Raw genomic sequence first — 17,824 nt, 5'->3', positions numbered from 1 at the left:
TTTATCTTTTCACTGACAAAACAACACCATCACCTGATGGAGCGTTAAAGAAACGACAATGAGATAACAGATGCACCAGAATTAACTGGTACTCATTTTTCAAGGGGGAGGGAGGATGGATTTTAAAATGTCAAAAGCAGCAGCTGCACCACAACAGCACCTCCCGTAATAATAATAATAACGGGAGACTAAACAACAACTATCACAGATCAGGACTGCTTTTATGACAACACTGTTCTCTATGCTAATTAGATGAGGACAAATTAGACTCAAGGTGACAATGTTTTCTCTGGAAACTCCATCACGCCGAGTTGACTGTCTCTTCCGTCTCTTAACATTGGCCGCATCAAGCCGAGGCGAGCGTTATGGCTGCCAAAACGCCGTGATCGATGGAACCGCACACCATCTCCATCAATGGAATTAGTATCGACACGATTCATTTGCTATGCAACCGCAATGGAGTCTCACTTTTTCATCATCTTAATATTTCCTCGAGGTGTGGGGATGGCTCAATTACGCCGCTGAGTGCTCGCTCTAAGAGCAATTCATTTCTTCCGGATCCATTTTCACTATCTCTCCTTAGTCCTCATTCAAAAACGCCAGTCGTGATATTCACCGTTCTGCGTCCAACCGTAGCTTTCTCCCTTATGCACTTAGGTTAAATGTGGTCTTAAGTGATGATTAAAAGTGCAGGTCAAACTCTTGCCTCAGACAAGCTCAACAGGGTGAATTATTAATACCCAATCGAACATGAAAGAAGACCTCCTATAACACCCCCGAAGCCCACCAGCAGTCTTTTCCAATCTGTCTGCATTGCCGAGATGAGTACACAGCCCCAAAGCATGATTGTTCGCTCGTGTGTTTGGTTATAGATGCTCAAAAGTTCCGAGCAACTCCATCCTCTTGCCCACTTGCAGGGGTGATTACTTTTGAATTTCATGCACACACACACACGGGGAGGGAACTCCACCTCCGACTGTAATTGGAAGCAGAAAGATCCAAGGAGTACTTTGAAGAAAACTAGTTTCTGCTTTGACAAATATGTTGCCTGGCAACTATTGAACTGGAAAGAGGCGGTGTTTTCTTGTGATGAAGAGCAAGACATTTAAACCTATTTAAGACCTTTGCACATTTTTTTTTTTGTGGCATTTTTGCATGCTAACTCACCTCCCAAGCACCTTCATAGTTCTGCTTCTTCAAGCGAACGGCCCAGTTATCGAGGCATGCGTCAGAGCAGTGGTCCATGCTCAGGATAACGGGCCGACTCAGAACCACCCCGGGAGGCCCGCAACTCACAACAGGGCTGAGCAGGGTCTGGCAACCGGCCAGGGGTAACCTACACCAGGGAGGGAATAGAAAGGGAGGCATGAATCATAATGAAGAGCTTTGACTGGAGTTATTAGAGTGAATATACTGGTCCCTTTAAGAAAGGAAGGATGTGACACCGTCACCTCTAAATGAGCTGGCTGCATAATGAAGGCCTGCTGGACGTGGCTGCCAGACAATGTCACACATGGACGGCGTGCAACAGTGACTGGAACGCAGCGGGGTAGATAAACAGTGTTTTCACAAACAATTCATTTGACTTAAAGCGGGCACACGCTGGTAAAAGCCAGAGTTATTTATTTACGTCTCTTCTTCACAGCGCCGGCATGGGCTCTAAAAAGACCTCCATGATGGAGCAGCAGAACATCAAAACAAAGAGGCAGTGCTTACAGTTTTTCTCGATTGTTTAAACACATTTTCTGAAAGGATGCCTCATATTCTCAGAAAAAAATATTTTTTGGTTTACACGGTGCATTTGACAAGACAGCAAGACTGCTGTTACGTCAGTCACTTATGCATCAGGGGTAGCACGACCTCTTTTTTTCCTTGAAATGTTTTATTCCACGAAGTCATCATAAAACATGCATGCTACTTACAATATAAGAATTTTTTTTTAGTTTTTTCTCGATTGTTTAAACACATTTTCTGAAAGGATGCGTCATATTCTCAGAACTCTACACAGAAATCAAAAAAATCACTCACACATTTCTGAAAACCCCTCAATTCTCCTGAATTTTGCAAATTTGTCTTGTCACATACGCGGTGCATTTGACAAGACAACATTGTGCAGGCTGCTGTTACGTCAGTCACTTATTCATCAGGGGTAGCACAACCTCTTTTTTCCTTGAAATGTTTTATTCCATGAAGTCATCATAAAACAGGCGTGCTACTTACAATATAATAATTTTTTTTTAGTTTTTTCTCGATTGTTTAAACACATTTTCTGAAAGGATGCCTCATATTCTCAGAACTCAGAAAAAATATTTTTTTGTTTTTTTTGTATTTTTTTTGACTCGCCTCTATTTCGCTTTGTATCTAAAGTTATTTTGCAAATTTGTCTTGTCACATACGCGGTGCATTTGACAAGACAGCAAGACTGCAGTTACGTGAGTCACTTATGCATCAGGGGTAGCATCACCTCTTTTTTTCCTTGAAATGTTTTATTCCATGAAGTCATCATAAAACAGGCGTGCTACTTACAATATAAGAATTTTGTTACAGTTTTTCTCGAGATATATATATATATATATATATATATATATATTGTATTTTTTTGACTGGCCTCTATTTCGCTTTGTATTAATTGTAAGTTATTTTGCAAATTTGTCTTGTCACATACGCGGTGCATTTGACAAGACAACATTGTGCAGGCTGCTGTTACGTCAGTCACTTATTCATCAGGGGTATCACAACCTCTTTTTTCCTTGAAATGTTTTATTCCATGAAGTCATCATAAAACAGGCGTGCTACTTACAATATAATAATTTTTTTTTAGTTTTTTCTCGATTGTTTAAACACATTTTCTGAAAGGATGCCTCATATTCTCAGAACTCAGAAAAAAATATTTTTTGTATTTTTTTTGTATTTTTTTGACTCGCCTCTATTTCGCTTTGTATTAATTGTAAGTTATTTTGCAAATTTGTCTTGTCACATACGCGGTGCATTTGACAAGACAACGCTGTGCAGGCTGCTGTTACGTCAGTCACTTATGCATCAGGGGTAGCACAACCTCTTTTTTCCTTGAAATGTTTTCTTCCATGAAGTCATCATAAAACAGGCGTGCTACTTACAATATAAGAATTTTGTTAATTGAAAAAAGTGTGTTGTAGATCTGCAGTCTGAGTGTAAAGCAGGAATTGTGCTTCTAGTTTAGCAGACTTGGTTCATGGAGTTGGTGCGTTGGTTATATGTTGTGGTCATTGTGTCTCAGGCATCACAAATTGTGTGTAAACAATCGAGGAAAACGGTAAAAGACCCACCTTAAATCCTCCTTCTTCTGAACTGTGAGGTAAATCTCATAGATCTTGCCTCTGGGGATGGCTTCAGGAGGAATGAGTAGACTGATTCCTAATGCAAATAACCAAAAGAAAGAGAGAGAGAGAATGGGGGTTAGGTTAGATGGGGGCTCATTTGTTCAAACTGAACTGCGCTTTTGTCATCTCGCACAGACAGGTTTGCCCGCTCGACAAAACTGCACGGTTGCGCAAACAGCAAAACAAATCTACTGTGAAGGTCAGAGGCACTCGGGTACAGTCGATGCAAATCTCTGCGCCGGAAGCCGAGGTGGCGCGCCGTCTCATGTGGGTGACAATTAGCTGAGACAAAAGCGTGAGCTGCATTGCAGTTTTAATGTTTTCTGTCTGCCTCAAAGTGGATAATTGAGACTGGGAAAATTCACACGTCCCCCACAAGAGAGAGGAAACACACCTCTGAGAGGGTGAGGTGGGGGGGTCGCTGAGCATTGTGGCGTTTGTGCTGGGATTCTGAAGCCACAATTACTCACTTAGGATTCTATTTAAAGCGTGATGATATGACACAAATGTAAAAGTCAGTCGAATCAAGCGAGTCTGCTTTAAGAATCTATAAACTCCATTTCCCGTGTGCATGAACTAAATAAGCTCCAGGCAAAAAATAGGTTCAAGTATATTCAGCTCTCCTCTGACTCAATGCATGCAAGTTTAGATTGTGTTTCCGTATCCAAAAGGAGATGATGCATTGTATAGTCCACATGGCTGCAAGTTTTTCCCCATGCATAAAACATTAAGTTAAAACAAAGGCAACCAGAGTGCACAACATCTGTCACGTGTGAATTTCGTGAGTGAACAGCCGGGGTCCTAACATCTAAAATAAGATTTCAGAAACGCAATCCCTAAAGAAACATGGCACAGTAGGATCATCCATGCTAAAATGAAATAAAAATGAAAAAATGACTGTAGAACAGGGGTTTCAAACACGCGGCCCGCGGGCCAAATGTGGCGCGCAGGACACTAATTTGAGGCCCCCCACCTTGATATGAAAGTTTAATGTTAGTGCGGCCCACGCTGTATGGTATCATGTACCCAGAAAAAATTATTACGTTTGATTAATGTTCATGTTAAAAGTTAAATAACTGTTAATAGTTATCCTCCCTATCCGTGTGGAAGTGGTAAGTTTTTGGCTATTTAAGTTTAAAGGAAATAACTTGAAGGCTACCGTTTAGGTCGCTAGCTCTCTAGTTGGCGAGTTAGCATGTGTCTCAAGACCCTGCAGTTGCGTAATATGTTGTAAATAAAAAGAGTATAAATGTGACTATAGTCGTGTTTTGTCATGTCTACAGGGCTCTAATAATGCTTTGTTCATTTTAATCTGAAAAAAAATAATTTGTCTACCCACCAACTATATGTGGTTTCTTAAGTTTTTATTATTTGCCGTTTTATTATTATTATTATATTTATTACTGATTGATTGATTTTCTTTATTCTCAATTTGTTTATTTATTTTTCATCTTAATTTGTGTTCAATAATTATTCTTTTTAAAATTAATTTAATAATAATAATAATTATATAATAATAATAATACAAAATAAAAATTAAAACAAGTGTTCAATATCCCAATGCATTAAATAACAATAGACTATTTTATCACTGATTTACCCCCAAATCAATCAAGGGAATTTAGTCAAACGACAATGCAAACGAGTCGTCATATAAAACAATCAGCACTTAGCCGGTGAGGTTAAGTGCCCCTTTGGGGGTCGCCACAGCAAATCAATCTCCATGTAATGTTCCTCTGATGTACTTGTTCCTGATCCTATCCATCCTGGTCACTCCCAATGAGAACCTCTGCATTCTCATTTCTGCGACCTCCACTTCTGCTTCCTGTCTTTTCCTCAGTGGCACTGTTGTCTCTAGACCAAACTATCTTGTTATCTTGTTCCAGACTCATCTTCAGAAACCCTTTCTTTGCTCTCTGTGTGAATTTAGCAGACATTCACCATCATGTAGTGATTCGCCAAACGTCGTCCTCACTGAAGTGCCTACTTGGAATAATTTGTTCTCGGTTTTGTTCTTGGAATCTTTCCGAGTACATTGCATTAAGTAAATTGTCTTCATTCTATTCTTAATGCGATTCTTAATGCGGTATTTGCACCCTGCAGTCTCGTTATAGACCTTTGTTAAAGGTTATTGGAACTGAATGTACAGTTCTATAGAAACATTCACCATAGTTAGATTAGCGTTTTAGCAGTTCATCTTCACTAGCAGATAAACACATGTGGAATGTAACACATAGCTTTGATAGACATTTCAGAGGTGGACAAGGAAAGAAAAAAAAAATCTAGGCTGTATAATAATACAGTGGGTTGCCGTGGTTACACGTCATCTGTTAACGTGGTTTGCCGTCACCATGGTCACCAGGCGATGGAGGGACTCATATAGAACACACGCCGCAGTGTTACTGTGATGAGAAAGACGCATCTGATGGCAAAATAACTACATTTCTCTTTGCAAATTATCTCTAAAACTTCAGTTTCTATGCTGACGTTGCACTGAGTATAAACTGAGTACTCGTAGTAGTGACCGTATACAGTCGTCCCTCGCTACATGGCCATTAAAAACTGCATTATTGAATAAATAATAGTAGCCTAGTATTGGTCCAAAAACATTGAAGGACAAGTTATATGTAGTATTCTGGTCATTAGGTGTCAGTAAAATGACGGCTTGTCCGACATGACAGAGAGCAAAAAAGTTCTCCTTCGATTTTGTGTGGAAGTGGTAAATTTATGACTTCTTACTTTGTCCATCTACTGTAAAATACATCAATTGGAGAGGCTAACTAGTCAGCTATCAGTTATCAAAGGATAATAGGAGTATAAAGGTGACTATAGGGGTGTTATACCACGTTGACAGGGCTCTAATAATGTTACTACAAAATATCTCATTTATTCATAGTGAATTCTTCTTTGCACAAGTTCAGTTATAAGTGGGTGAGTTATGATATGATGTATTTTTTATGTACCCGCAACAGACAGGCGGCATCTGGCAGCTTTATCTACCTCTGCATGCACTATAAAATGTCGGCTAGTCAGTTGTTGGTGTGTAACTAATACTTTAAGTTTACTGTAAAATAAGTCAATTGGAGAGGCTAACTAGTCAGCTATCAGTTATCAAAGGATAATAGGAGTATAAAGGTGACTATAGGGGTGTTATACCACGTTGACAGGGCTCTAATAATGTTACTGCAAAATATCTCATTTATTCATATTGAATTCTTCTTTGCACTAGTTCAGTTATATGTGGGTGACTTATGATATGATGTGTTTTTATGTACCCACAACAGACAGGCAGCATCTGGCAGCTTTATCTACCTCTGCATGCACTATAAAATGTCGGCTAGTCAGTTGTTGGTGTGTAACTAATACTTTAAGTTTACTGTAAAGTAAGTCAATTGGAGAGGCTAACTAGTCAGCTGTCAGTTATCAAAGGATAATATGAGTATAAAGGTGACTATAGGGGTGTTATACCACATCGACAGGGCTCTAATAATGTTACTGCAAAATATCTCATTTATTCATATTGAATTCTTCTTTGCACAAGTTCAGTTATATGTGGGTGACTTATGATATGATGTATGTATTTTTTATGTACCCGCGAGAGGCAGCATCTGGCAGCTTTATCTACCTCTGCATGCACTATAAAATGTCGGCTAGTCAGTTGTTGGTGTGTAACTAATACATGTTAAACTGATCATGTTAAACATGATTGCTATTGCAACATTGGTTCTGTTGCTGCTGTGTTGTCTTATTGGTCAAAGATGGTGAATGCATCATATCGAAAAAGGATTGAAGGTTGATCCGTTGTTCAAGACCCATGTTTTCCAAGATGGCGCATGTGAAAGTGCAACAACTCACCAGTGTTGGGAATGGTCAGCCTCCCCCCGAGGAAGTTAAAGGTGCCGTAGGAAGTGTTGGCCACATCACGGGGCAGCGTTTTAAAATAGCTCTGAGCCGACAACCGGCTCACAAACTCTGAGGGATCCGAGTTGAGCTTTCCGTTGTGCAGAGTATGCGAGCCCTTGGGAAGCGGGTCCAGCAGAGGCCCGTTGGTCATGGAGAACTTGGCGGTGGTGTCGTGGCGGGAGCGTAGGGTGCCTTGATAACTCGTCGTTGTGGTGGTCAGATCGGGCTGGATGGTAAGTAAATGAGAATTCTCTGTTTGGATGATAAAAGACAAGGGGAGGTGGGATGAGTGGCGTGAGGAAGAATTGATAGCTTCCAGACAGACCTCACACTCTCTAATGCTGTCACAACACCAACACAACTGACAGAAAGACCAGAAAGACACATGGCGTTGAGAACAACACACACACACACTACACACACTACACAACACAAACACCCAAAGCCAGCTGATTCCCATACGCTCTTCTTCTATCTCAATCTGCTTCTTTAGCAGCCACACAATCAGTTCTGTACATCCAACGTTAGAAAATGTGTTGTTTTTCACACTGCAGCCCACCTCCATCTCCATCCAAGTCAGACAGTTGTATTTCTACGATTCAATAGTAAACCTCAAAGGCACACAAGCAAGGCAGTGAGAAAAAAAAAAATGGATGCAATTCTTGATAATGAGATGGCAAAACATGTCAGGCAGCCTAATGAACACACACACAACTCTTTCTTACACCGTTCACTGTGGACACATCCGTTTGTTTAGGACACACAGTACTACAGCCATGCTTCCAACAAGAGCTCACCCATGATACAGTTTGATCTGGCTTCAGGGTGTTTTCACATACAGTATAGTCAAACTAAATTCAGTTCTAATAGATTGTATCTAAACTACATCAGGGGTGCGTGTTACGTCCATCGGCATTGGTTAAAGCTCATGTGGAAACATGCAAACTCCACACAGAGATAGCCGAGGGTGGAATTGAACCCTGTTCTCCTAGCTGTGAGGTCTGCGCGCTAACCACTCCTAGTATTAGTCCAAAAACATTGAAGGACAAGTTATATGTATTATTCGGGTCATTCGGTGTCAGTAACATGATGGCTTGTACGACATGACAGACTGCAAAAAAGTTGTCCTTCGATTTTGTGTGGAAGTGGTAATTTTATGACTTCTTATTTTGTCCTTCTATCCCACTCTGTTTACTTTAAGTTTACTGTAAAATAAGTCAATTGGAGAGGCTCACTCGTCAGCTATCAGTTATCAAAGGATAATAGGAGTATAAAGGTGACTATAGGGGTGTTATACCATGTTGACGGGGCTCTAATAATGTTACTACAAAATTCATTCATTCATTTTCTACCGCTTTTTCCTCACGAGGGTCGCGGGGGTGCTGGAGCCTATCCCATCTGTCTTCGGGCGAGAGGCGGGGTACACCCTGGACTGGTGGCCAGCCAATCACAGGGCACATATAGACAAACAACCATTCACACTCACATTCATACCTATGGACAATTTGGAGTCGCTAATTAACCTAGAATGTTTTTGGAATGTGGGAGAACGTGGGCTGAATGGCGGATGAGTGGTTAGCGTGTGGGCCTCACAGCTAGGAGACCCGCGTTCAATTCCACCCTTGGCCATCTCTGTGTGGAATTTGCATGCGTGTTTTTTTTTTTTACCACATTCCAAAAACATGCTAGGTTAATTAGCGACTCCAAATTATCAAATTAGGTATGAATGTGAGTGTGAATGGTTGTTTGTATATATGTGCCCTGTGATTGGCTGGCCACCAATCCAGAGTGTACCCCGCCTCTCGCCCGAAGACAGCTGGGATAGGCTCCAGCACCCCCGCTGGCCTTGTGTAAATAAGCAGTAGAAAATGAATGAATGATTACCAAAATTGTTGTCGATTAATTGGGAAATTGATTAACCTTTGATTAATCCTGCGACAGATCTACTTTTAAGTGACCTGTAGCTCCTGAAATGCACCAATAGTAGAACTTATTGGAAACGTGGCTGTAGAGTACATATCGATGACCAGTGCACCGTCACAGTGGGCAGACAGACCGATGGATGTTGAGAAGATGTTAAAACCAAGAATAGTGTCCTACTGCTGTGGGTGAGGGGCCTGCGTGGCCGAGGTGCCCACACACCTGGCTTACTGGGCTTGATGCCCATGGGCTGGAAGCCAGTAGTGAGAATGGAGGAGTCGGCCACGTCGGCATCCAAGCCTGCCTTCTTGCGCCGGTACACCAGAACGACGGTGATGAGCAGTAGGGTCAGACACAGTGCCACCGCAACCATGCCCACGTAGAGCGCCACGTCCTCCGCTCCGCTCACGGCTGAGAAGAAGAAAAACACAAGAAACGGTTTTACAAGCGAAAAGTTTCCCCCCTCGGGTGTAGAACGGCAATACCTGTGAGCTCCTGCATCGAGTTTTATTACCTGCTGTGCAAAGGTCTCAGTTCATTTAATCAAATACAATCGGTTACATCGTTTGGCGCTTGAACGCTGTTTGACATCCCCGAAGGTTTCACACAGAGTTAAGAGAATGCATTAGCAAATATTGCACAATTTAAATGGCTTGACTTTTATTTAAATTGGTCGACAATTCAAAAGAATACAGGTTCTCTCTTTGTTCTTCCCCTCATTTCTCGCCCTGGATAAATATTCATCATGCCTGCATGTTCTTCCTCCTCCTTTGTCTTCTTTTTCACCGTGTACAACCCCCCCCCAAGAGAGGAAGTGGGTTTGCTGATGAGATTCTAACACCGCTTATAGAATATACTCGTCTCTCCAAAGCATGCTAACCGTGTACACTATGGAGATACCCGACGCCCAGACAAACATCCGTGTGTTTGTGTGTTCTGCAGAAGAATGGGATTTGCTAAGGCTGTCTTTCCACAGTATGAGAATTTTAGTAGCGGGGGAGGAAGATGCTCGTGGGGCCTTTATGGAGGGTATTGTCCCAGGGAACCACGGGGGTGGAGCGAGCGCTGTCAAGTGAACACAGGCAAAAAAAAAAAAAAGGGGACACATTCAGTCGCGCTGAATGTTTTTGAAGGATGGAAAAACACGGGCAAAGGTTAAAATGTGGCTGACTGGCGTGTGCTGCTTTGACAACAAAAGACGACAAAAAGAGAAATAAAGACGGAATATGTGATTTGCTTTCCCAAAGATCTGAAAGGATTTGTATGGAAATCAGATAGATTATCGTCAGTTATGACACATTTTAATAACTATTTCCATGCTGCAATGTTTTTTTTTTTTTCTGTCCTGCTTCACAGGAACCCAAAGCGACATGCTGGAATCTCATTTCACAAGTTTTAATTGGTGTTAGTTAGCAAATCTCTGACACGACACAACAAAGTTAAGCAATGCTCCATTTGTCCACAAGAGGCGCCTAGATCCCAGAGGGAGGCTGACATCATCGCAGCAATAACCAATGAAATGCTTTGCTGTGATGCAGTCTAAATAGCTCATTCATTCATTCATTTTTGACCGCTTTTGCTCACGAGGGTCGCGGGGGGTGCTGGAGCCTATCCCAGCTGTCTTCGGGCGAGAGGCGGGGTACACCCTGGACCGGTCGCCAGCCAATCACAGGGCACATATAGACAAACAACCATTCACACTCACATCATAATTCTCACATCATAATACTATAATGTATATGTAGTGTATATTTTTGACATCAGTAATTCATCACAATCAGTGGCAGCTCAAAACTAATACAACTGTTTTTAAATGATGGTTCTCAACAGGTGGGTTGAGACCCAAACGTGGGTGGCGGATCCATTTTCTTCATTAGTTCATTTTCTACTGCTTATCCTCACAAGGGTGGGGGAGTGAAGGGGTGCTGGAGCCTATCCCAGCTGTCTTCGGGCAAGAGTCTTCGGGTACACCCTGGACTGGTCGCCAGCCAATCACAGGGCACATATAGACAAACAACCATTCACACTCAATTTGGACAATTTGGAGTCGCTAATTAACCTAGCATGTTTTTGGAATGTGGGAGAAAACCGTAGAAAATGCACGAACATGAACATGCAAACTCCACACAGAGATGGCCGAGGGTGGAATTGAACCCTGGTCTCCTATCGCAAAATAAGGTATTGTATCATTCATTCACTGCGAACATTATTTTTGTACACAACTCGTCGTTCAGACATTGTCAACACACAAAGGACATAATACCGAGCTTCAAAATAAAAGCACCATTTGGAGTTACATTAAAGATTTAGTGTGCAGAGTGTGGAATCCCATTAGAAAAGTTAGCCAGATTGTTACCAATAAATAAATGTGCTTTAGGATTTTAGAGTACACGGCTTAAGGTTTGTAGCTTGGATTAAAATTTTATATCATTTTACATCGTCATATTGTGATACATTCCCAAAATATTGTGATATATGCTAAGGTCCATATCGCCCAACCCGAGTAGAAATGATATTTTCCTTTGAAAAAATGTAAACATGCTATAAAACATTCCAACATTAAGTCAGGGTGCTTTAGTAAGCAGAATTAATATTGTGTACGACTCCCCTGAACTTGGGAGACTCCATCCGTATAGCTAGAAAATGACTCAAATCGCTGATAAAAATCATCTGCAATGGCAAAGAAAGCAGCCTTGCACGACTCCCGGGTTTCATCATGATTCTTTAATTTCATCTTTCATACCTCCTCATTCATCGAAAGCCTAAACAGGCTCAATAACGTTCATGTCTGCAGAAGTATTCACAGATTGGGATGCAGTTTAATAAACGATTCATCAGAAAAATCAACTTTAAGTCATTTTTCCACTGTCCATTCTTTCTGTAAGCTGTGGGCCTTCCCTTAAAACAGGGGTCTCAAACATGCGGCCCTCGCAAATTTGATATGGATGCTGTATGGTATCATGTACCCAGAAAAAATTATTACGTTTGATTAATGTTCATGTTAAAGGTTAAATAACTGTTAATAGTTATCCTCCCATCCGTGTGGAAGTGGTAAGTTTTTGGTTATTTAAGTTTAAAGGAAATAACTCGGAGGATACCGTTTAGGTCGCTAGCTCTCTAGTTTGTGAGTTAGCATGGGGGGGGGGGGGGGGGGGCTGATGCGGCCCAGTCTCAACCATGTTTGATTTCCGTGTTGGTACGGTATTGCATGTAACATACCAGTCAGTTTGTACTGTATCATTTCACAGGATGGAAGCGCCCAATTACATGCAATGGCTGCTCAATAACCCGTCATGGGGGCAAATCAAATGTCGCTTTGATGAAGAAACACTATTAAAGTGTCTCGTCTTTTACAATGACCATATAAAAATTATTCTCTATTAAATACATTTTTCATGACTATATTTGGGTCGGGAATGGATTAATTTGATTGGCACGATAGCTCTGTTTCCTTCATAACGAAAGCCGTATAACAAAATGCAAAATGTACAATATCTTCCCAGAAAAATGGTAGTGGGCCCAAATCCATATTGTCCTCTATTTTCACTTCCTGTAACGATCTGGTGTCCTAATACCTTTGTCCATACAACGCTTAAAAGGCATGCTCTCAAGGGACACGAGAGATACTTCCTCCAACTCTCATCTTCTCTCCTTAATCCCCGAGGAGGTACCGATGTTCTTGAACTGAAACACGCCTCGCCAAAACTCTCAGGTCCGAAAAGAAGAAATGAAGACGCCGCTCATTAAATCGAAGAAATCCAATTTGCCCAGGTGAGTCAAAGGCCAGAACCGGCTGTGATATTTGGACTTGGGAGTCTACCGAGACATGAGGAGACAATAGAATGACTGCCTGTCAGCTGACTCCTGATTGGATAAACATCGCCTCGGACCGGTCAGCTGTTTACTTTCTAAGGGCAAAGCAAAGGCACCGCGCAAACGTTTGATGCAAAGATCCAGTATCTCGTCCTACCCCTCCCCTCCCCTTCCCACACGTACCGGTCTCAAAGCCAAACAATGAAGTCAGTCAATCAAGTGAGGCTCGCTCTTCCTCCCCCGCTACGCTACGTCTTATCGGAGCATCGCTGAGTGAAGTTTTATCTGACCCACCAGGTGTCACCGCCAAACAATCCCCGGCGTTGCTCACTTCGAATCCTACCCGGCATCTGCTCTCCGGCTCCTCCTGGCTCTGCTCATTGATTTTCCTGATGGCGGCCAATAACGCAGAGGGCATTTATCACACTTTAATTAACATAGCTAATTAGGCTGTATAATTGGATGGGCTTTACATTCACCCGACACAGCCCAAACATGCCCACTCTCCCGCTGTGTGTCACTTTATCATTCATTTCTACTTCGTCTAATTCAGGGGTGGGCAAACTTTTTGACTCGCAAATTTTTGACAAAATTTACGGGGCGGGGGGGGCAGACTATATGTTTTACACGTAACAGTCCACCTGGTATTATTGTATCTGTAAAATTGTCATGCAATCTGCTATTATTATTTATTATTTTATATTTATATTTAAATATTTTAAAAATAATAAAATATTATAATAATTACAATAAAATTAACATAATAATTATTATATTATTATTATGTAAAATATGCAAATATAACAATAATATTATATATAATTAATATAATAATTAGCATTAATAAAATAATTATAATAATCATAATAGTTCTAATAATAATTATAATAATCTAATAATAATAATAATAATTATTATTATTATTATTATAATTATTATTATTATTATGTGCTTGTGTCCATTTTTTCAGGAGCACTTTGTAAACAACAGACCATGTCAAAAAACGAAATTGATAAAACCATCAAAAGGTTGGCTCAGGCCATGATGCCAGGTTGTATGTTGAGTTTAAATGAAATACTTTGGAAAGATTGGGTGGGCCGTATTCAAACACTTGGCGGGCCGGATGTGGCCCCCGGGCTCCAGTTTGCCAATTTTTATGACCTATATTGATAGCTCTTTCATTTGCAATATAGACTTGATGACTAAATAGATTGATATGTGCGTAGTTAAAAATCATTGATTTTTTTTCGAAATCAGTCAAAATGGATTTAGCGCCTTTTGGTTGCAAGCTCTTCATATAGTGGCTTGTGTGCGTCATTTGGAGACAAAACACCATTTTGACAAGAACGAAGACTGTTTTGGATGTAAAGTTTCATTTTGCAGGAGAATTGAGGGGTTTTCAGATTTCTGATTTTTGGATTTATGTGTAGAGTTCTGAAAATATGACGCATCCTTTCAGAAAATGTGTTTAAAAAAATCGAGAAAAACTGTAAGTTCAGCAGCTCAGATCGTTTCCAGGGCTGCTTGGTTAGAAATGCTTTGTTTTCAGACGTTCTCATAATTTATCTCCTCTAGCTCCTGTTGGAAGTTTGGACTCTTGTGGCATTGGAAGTCAGCACAATGTCCGCTCCTGTTATTCCTGTGCTCTCGTTCTCTTCCCAGCCGTGATAAATACAAACTTTGCAGCCCCCCTTGCGCCTCTTCCTGGGGTATTTATCATGAGCCCTGGGAATATATTTCATCCCATGGTCAGCCGGAGTCACCGGGTTGAAGATGAATCACAGCGGAGTTCTTCAGGTCAGGGATATGTGGCTACTAAAACTCTCAAAGTGAACGTGACTATTACTATCTCCACAATACAGTCATCCTATCCCTCAGCAAAAGCCCGGTGAATTATGGTCTGGAACAAATGTTCAACCATTTTTCATGCAGCCTCTGACCCCCTGCAGTGACAAACTAAATCATGACAAAAAACATCAGACCAAATGAAGCCTCAAAGCGTAGTCAGATTCTGACATCATACAGCAAATGAAGTTTATTTGCTTTCATCCCGATCATGAAACACATCCCTAATTCCCTGCACTCTTCCCGCTATCTTTTCAACACCCGTGTACCCTTTCGGCACACTGCCGACATCTTTATCATTTGCAGATTACGCTTATAGCTGCATGTCGTCTTTGGCTTTATGGAAATGATCCTACCCGGGTCACGTTTCTTTTGTTTGGGAGCGATGCAACACAAAGCTGCTTGCAGCACACTGATTGTCCTATATGAGTGTTTTTCAACCTTTTTTGAGCCCGCAGGACACTAGTTTGAGGCCCCCACCTTGATATGAAAGTTTAATGTTAGTGTGGCCCGCGCAAGTTTGATATGGATGCTGTATGGTATCATGTACCCAGAAAAAATTATTACGTTTGATTAATGTTCATGTTAAAGGTTAAATAACTGTTAATAGTTAACCTCCCTATCCGTGTGGAAGTGGTAAGTTTTTGGCTATTTAAGTTTAAAGGAAATAACTTGAAGGCTAGCGTTTAGGTCGCTAGCTCTCTAGTTTGCGCGCATCCATTTAGCCCAGGGGTCTCAAACATGCGGCCCGCGGGCCAATTGTGGCCCGCAGGACACCAGTTTTAGGCCCCCGCCTTGATATAAAAGTTTAATGTTAGTGCGGCCCGCGCAAGTTTGATATGGATGCTGTATGGTATCATGTACCCAGAAAAAATTATTACGTTTGATTAATGTTCATGTTAAAGGTTAAATAACTGTTAATAGTTATCCTCCCTATCCGTGTGGAAGTGGTAAGTTTTTGGCTATTTAAGTTTAAAGGAAATAACTTGAAGGCTACCGTTTAGGTCGCTAGCTCTCTAGTTTGCGCGCATCCATTTAGCCCGGGGGTCTCAAACATGCAGCCCGCGGGCCAAATGTGGCCCGCAGGACACCAGTTTGAGGCCCCCGCCTTGATATAAAAGTTTAATGTTAATGCGGCCCGCGCAAGTTTGATATGGATGCTGTATGGTATCATGTACCCAGAAAAAATTATTACGTTTGATTAATGTTCATGTTAAAGGTTAAATAACTGTTAATAGTTATCCTCCCTATTTGTGTGGAAGTGGTAAGTTTTTGGCTATTTAAGTTTAAAGGAAATAACTTGAAGGCTACCGTTTAGGTCGCTAGCTCTCTAGTTTGCGCGCATCCATTTAGCCCGGGGGTCTCAAACATGCAGCCCAAATGTGGCCCACAGGACACCAGTTTGAGGCCCCCGCCTTGATATGAAAGTTTAATGTTAGTGCGGCCTCCGCAAGTTTGATATGGATGCTGTATAGTATCATGTACCCAGAAAAAATTATTACGTTTGATTAATGTTCATGTTAAATAACTGTTAATAGTTATCCTCCCTATTTGTGTGGAAGTGGTAAGTTTTTGGCTATTTAAGTTTAAAGGAAATAACTTGAAGGCTACCGTTTAGGTCGCTAGCTCTCTAGTTTGCGCGCATCCATTTAGCCTGGGGGTCTCAAACATGCGGCCCGCGGGCCAAATGTGGCCCGCAGGACACCAGTTTGAGGCCCCCACCTTGATATGAAAGTTTAATATTAGTGCGGACCGCGCAAGTTTGATATGGATGCTGTATGGTATCATGTACCCAGAAAAAATTATTACGTTTGATTAATGTTCATGTTAAAGGTTAAATAACTGTTAATAGTTATCCTCCCTATCCGTGTGGAAGTGGTAAGTTTTTGGCTATTTAAGTTTAGAGGAAATAACTTGAAGGCTACCGTTTAGGTCGCTAGCTCTCTAGTTTGCGCGCATCCATTTAGCCCAGGGGTCTCAAACATGCGGCCCGCGGGCCAAATGTGGCCCGCAGGACACCAGTTTGAGGCCCCCGCCTTGATATAAAAGTTTAATGTTAGTGCGGCCTGCGCAAGTTTGATATGGATGCTGTATGGTATCATGTACCCAGAAAAAAATTATTACGTTTGATTAATGTTCATGTTAAAGGTTAAATAACTGTTAATAGTTATCCTCCCTATCCGTGTGGAAGTGGTAAGTTTTTGGCTATTTAAGTTTAAAGGAAATAATTTGAAGGCTACCGTTTAGGTCGCGAGCTCTCTAGTTTGCGCGCATCCATTTAGCCCAGGGGTCTCAAACATGTGGCCCGCAGGACACCGGTTTGAGGCCCCCGCCTTGATATAAAAGTTTAACGTTAGTGCGGCCCGCGCAAGTTTGATATGGATGCTGTATGGTATCATGTACCCAGAAAAAAATATTACGTTTGATTAATGTTCATGTTAAAGGTTAAATAACTGTTAATAGTTATCCTCCCTATTTGTGTGGAAGTGGTAAGTTTTTGGCTATTTAAGTTTAAAGGAAATAACTTGAAGGCTACCGTTTAGGTCGCTAGCTCTCTAGTTTGCGCGCATCCATTTAGCCCAGGGGACTCAAACATGCGGCCTGCGGGCCACACACCAGTTTGAGGCCCCCGCATTGATATGAAAGTTTAATGTTAGTGCGGCCCGCGCAAGTTTGATATGGATGCTGTATGGTATCATGTACCCAGAAAAAAAATATTACGTTTGATTAATGTTCATGTTAAAGGTTAAATAACTGTTAATAGTTATCCTCCCTATCCGTGTGGAAGTGGTAAGTTTTTGTTTTTTTTAAGCAAATGATGATTAATAAATCATTTAACACATGTTGTTTCTTGCCTAATGATGCCGATTAGAGATGTTTGGTATTCAGAGGACATGCTTTGTTGCAGAGGAAGGACCCACCAACAGTTGTGTTGTTAGATTACACCAAAAGAGAGTAGCCTCTTTGTATCAGAGGGGAGCGTT

At 41.3% G+C, this 17,824-nt stretch overlaps 1 protein-coding gene across 4 annotated transcripts in view; it reads right to left on the bottom strand.

Annotated features, from left to right (window-relative positions):
• unc5a (unc-5 netrin receptor A) overlaps positions 1 to 17,824 on the bottom strand; it is a 226,806-nt gene that overhangs the window by 33,216 nt on the left and 175,766 nt on the right. For 2 of the 4 annotated variants that reach the window (XM_058063405.1, XM_058063407.1), the window contains 4 exons: positions 9,363 to 9,593; positions 7,215 to 7,514; positions 3,306 to 3,393; positions 1,168 to 1,336 (listed from right to left, as the gene is read on the bottom strand). In XM_058063405.1, the coding sequence (XP_057919388.1) occupies positions 1,168 to 1,336; positions 3,306 to 3,393; positions 7,215 to 7,514; positions 9,363 to 9,593 (788 nt within the window). The remainder of the gene's footprint in view (positions 1 to 1,167; positions 1,337 to 3,305; positions 3,394 to 7,214; positions 7,515 to 9,362; positions 9,594 to 17,824) is intronic. The other 2 variants (XM_058063406.1, XM_058063408.1) reach the window with 1 other exon arrangement.

The sequence above is a fragment of the Doryrhamphus excisus genome, chromosome 23 (assembly GCF_030265055.1).
Source record: "Doryrhamphus excisus isolate RoL2022-K1 chromosome 23, RoL_Dexc_1.0, whole genome shotgun sequence".
Classification (NCBI taxonomy): domain Eukaryota; kingdom Metazoa; phylum Chordata; class Actinopteri; order Syngnathiformes; family Syngnathidae; genus Doryrhamphus; species Doryrhamphus excisus.
Note: the sequence above shows the minus strand (reverse complement) of the source record. Positions and strands in the feature narration are given on the sequence as shown.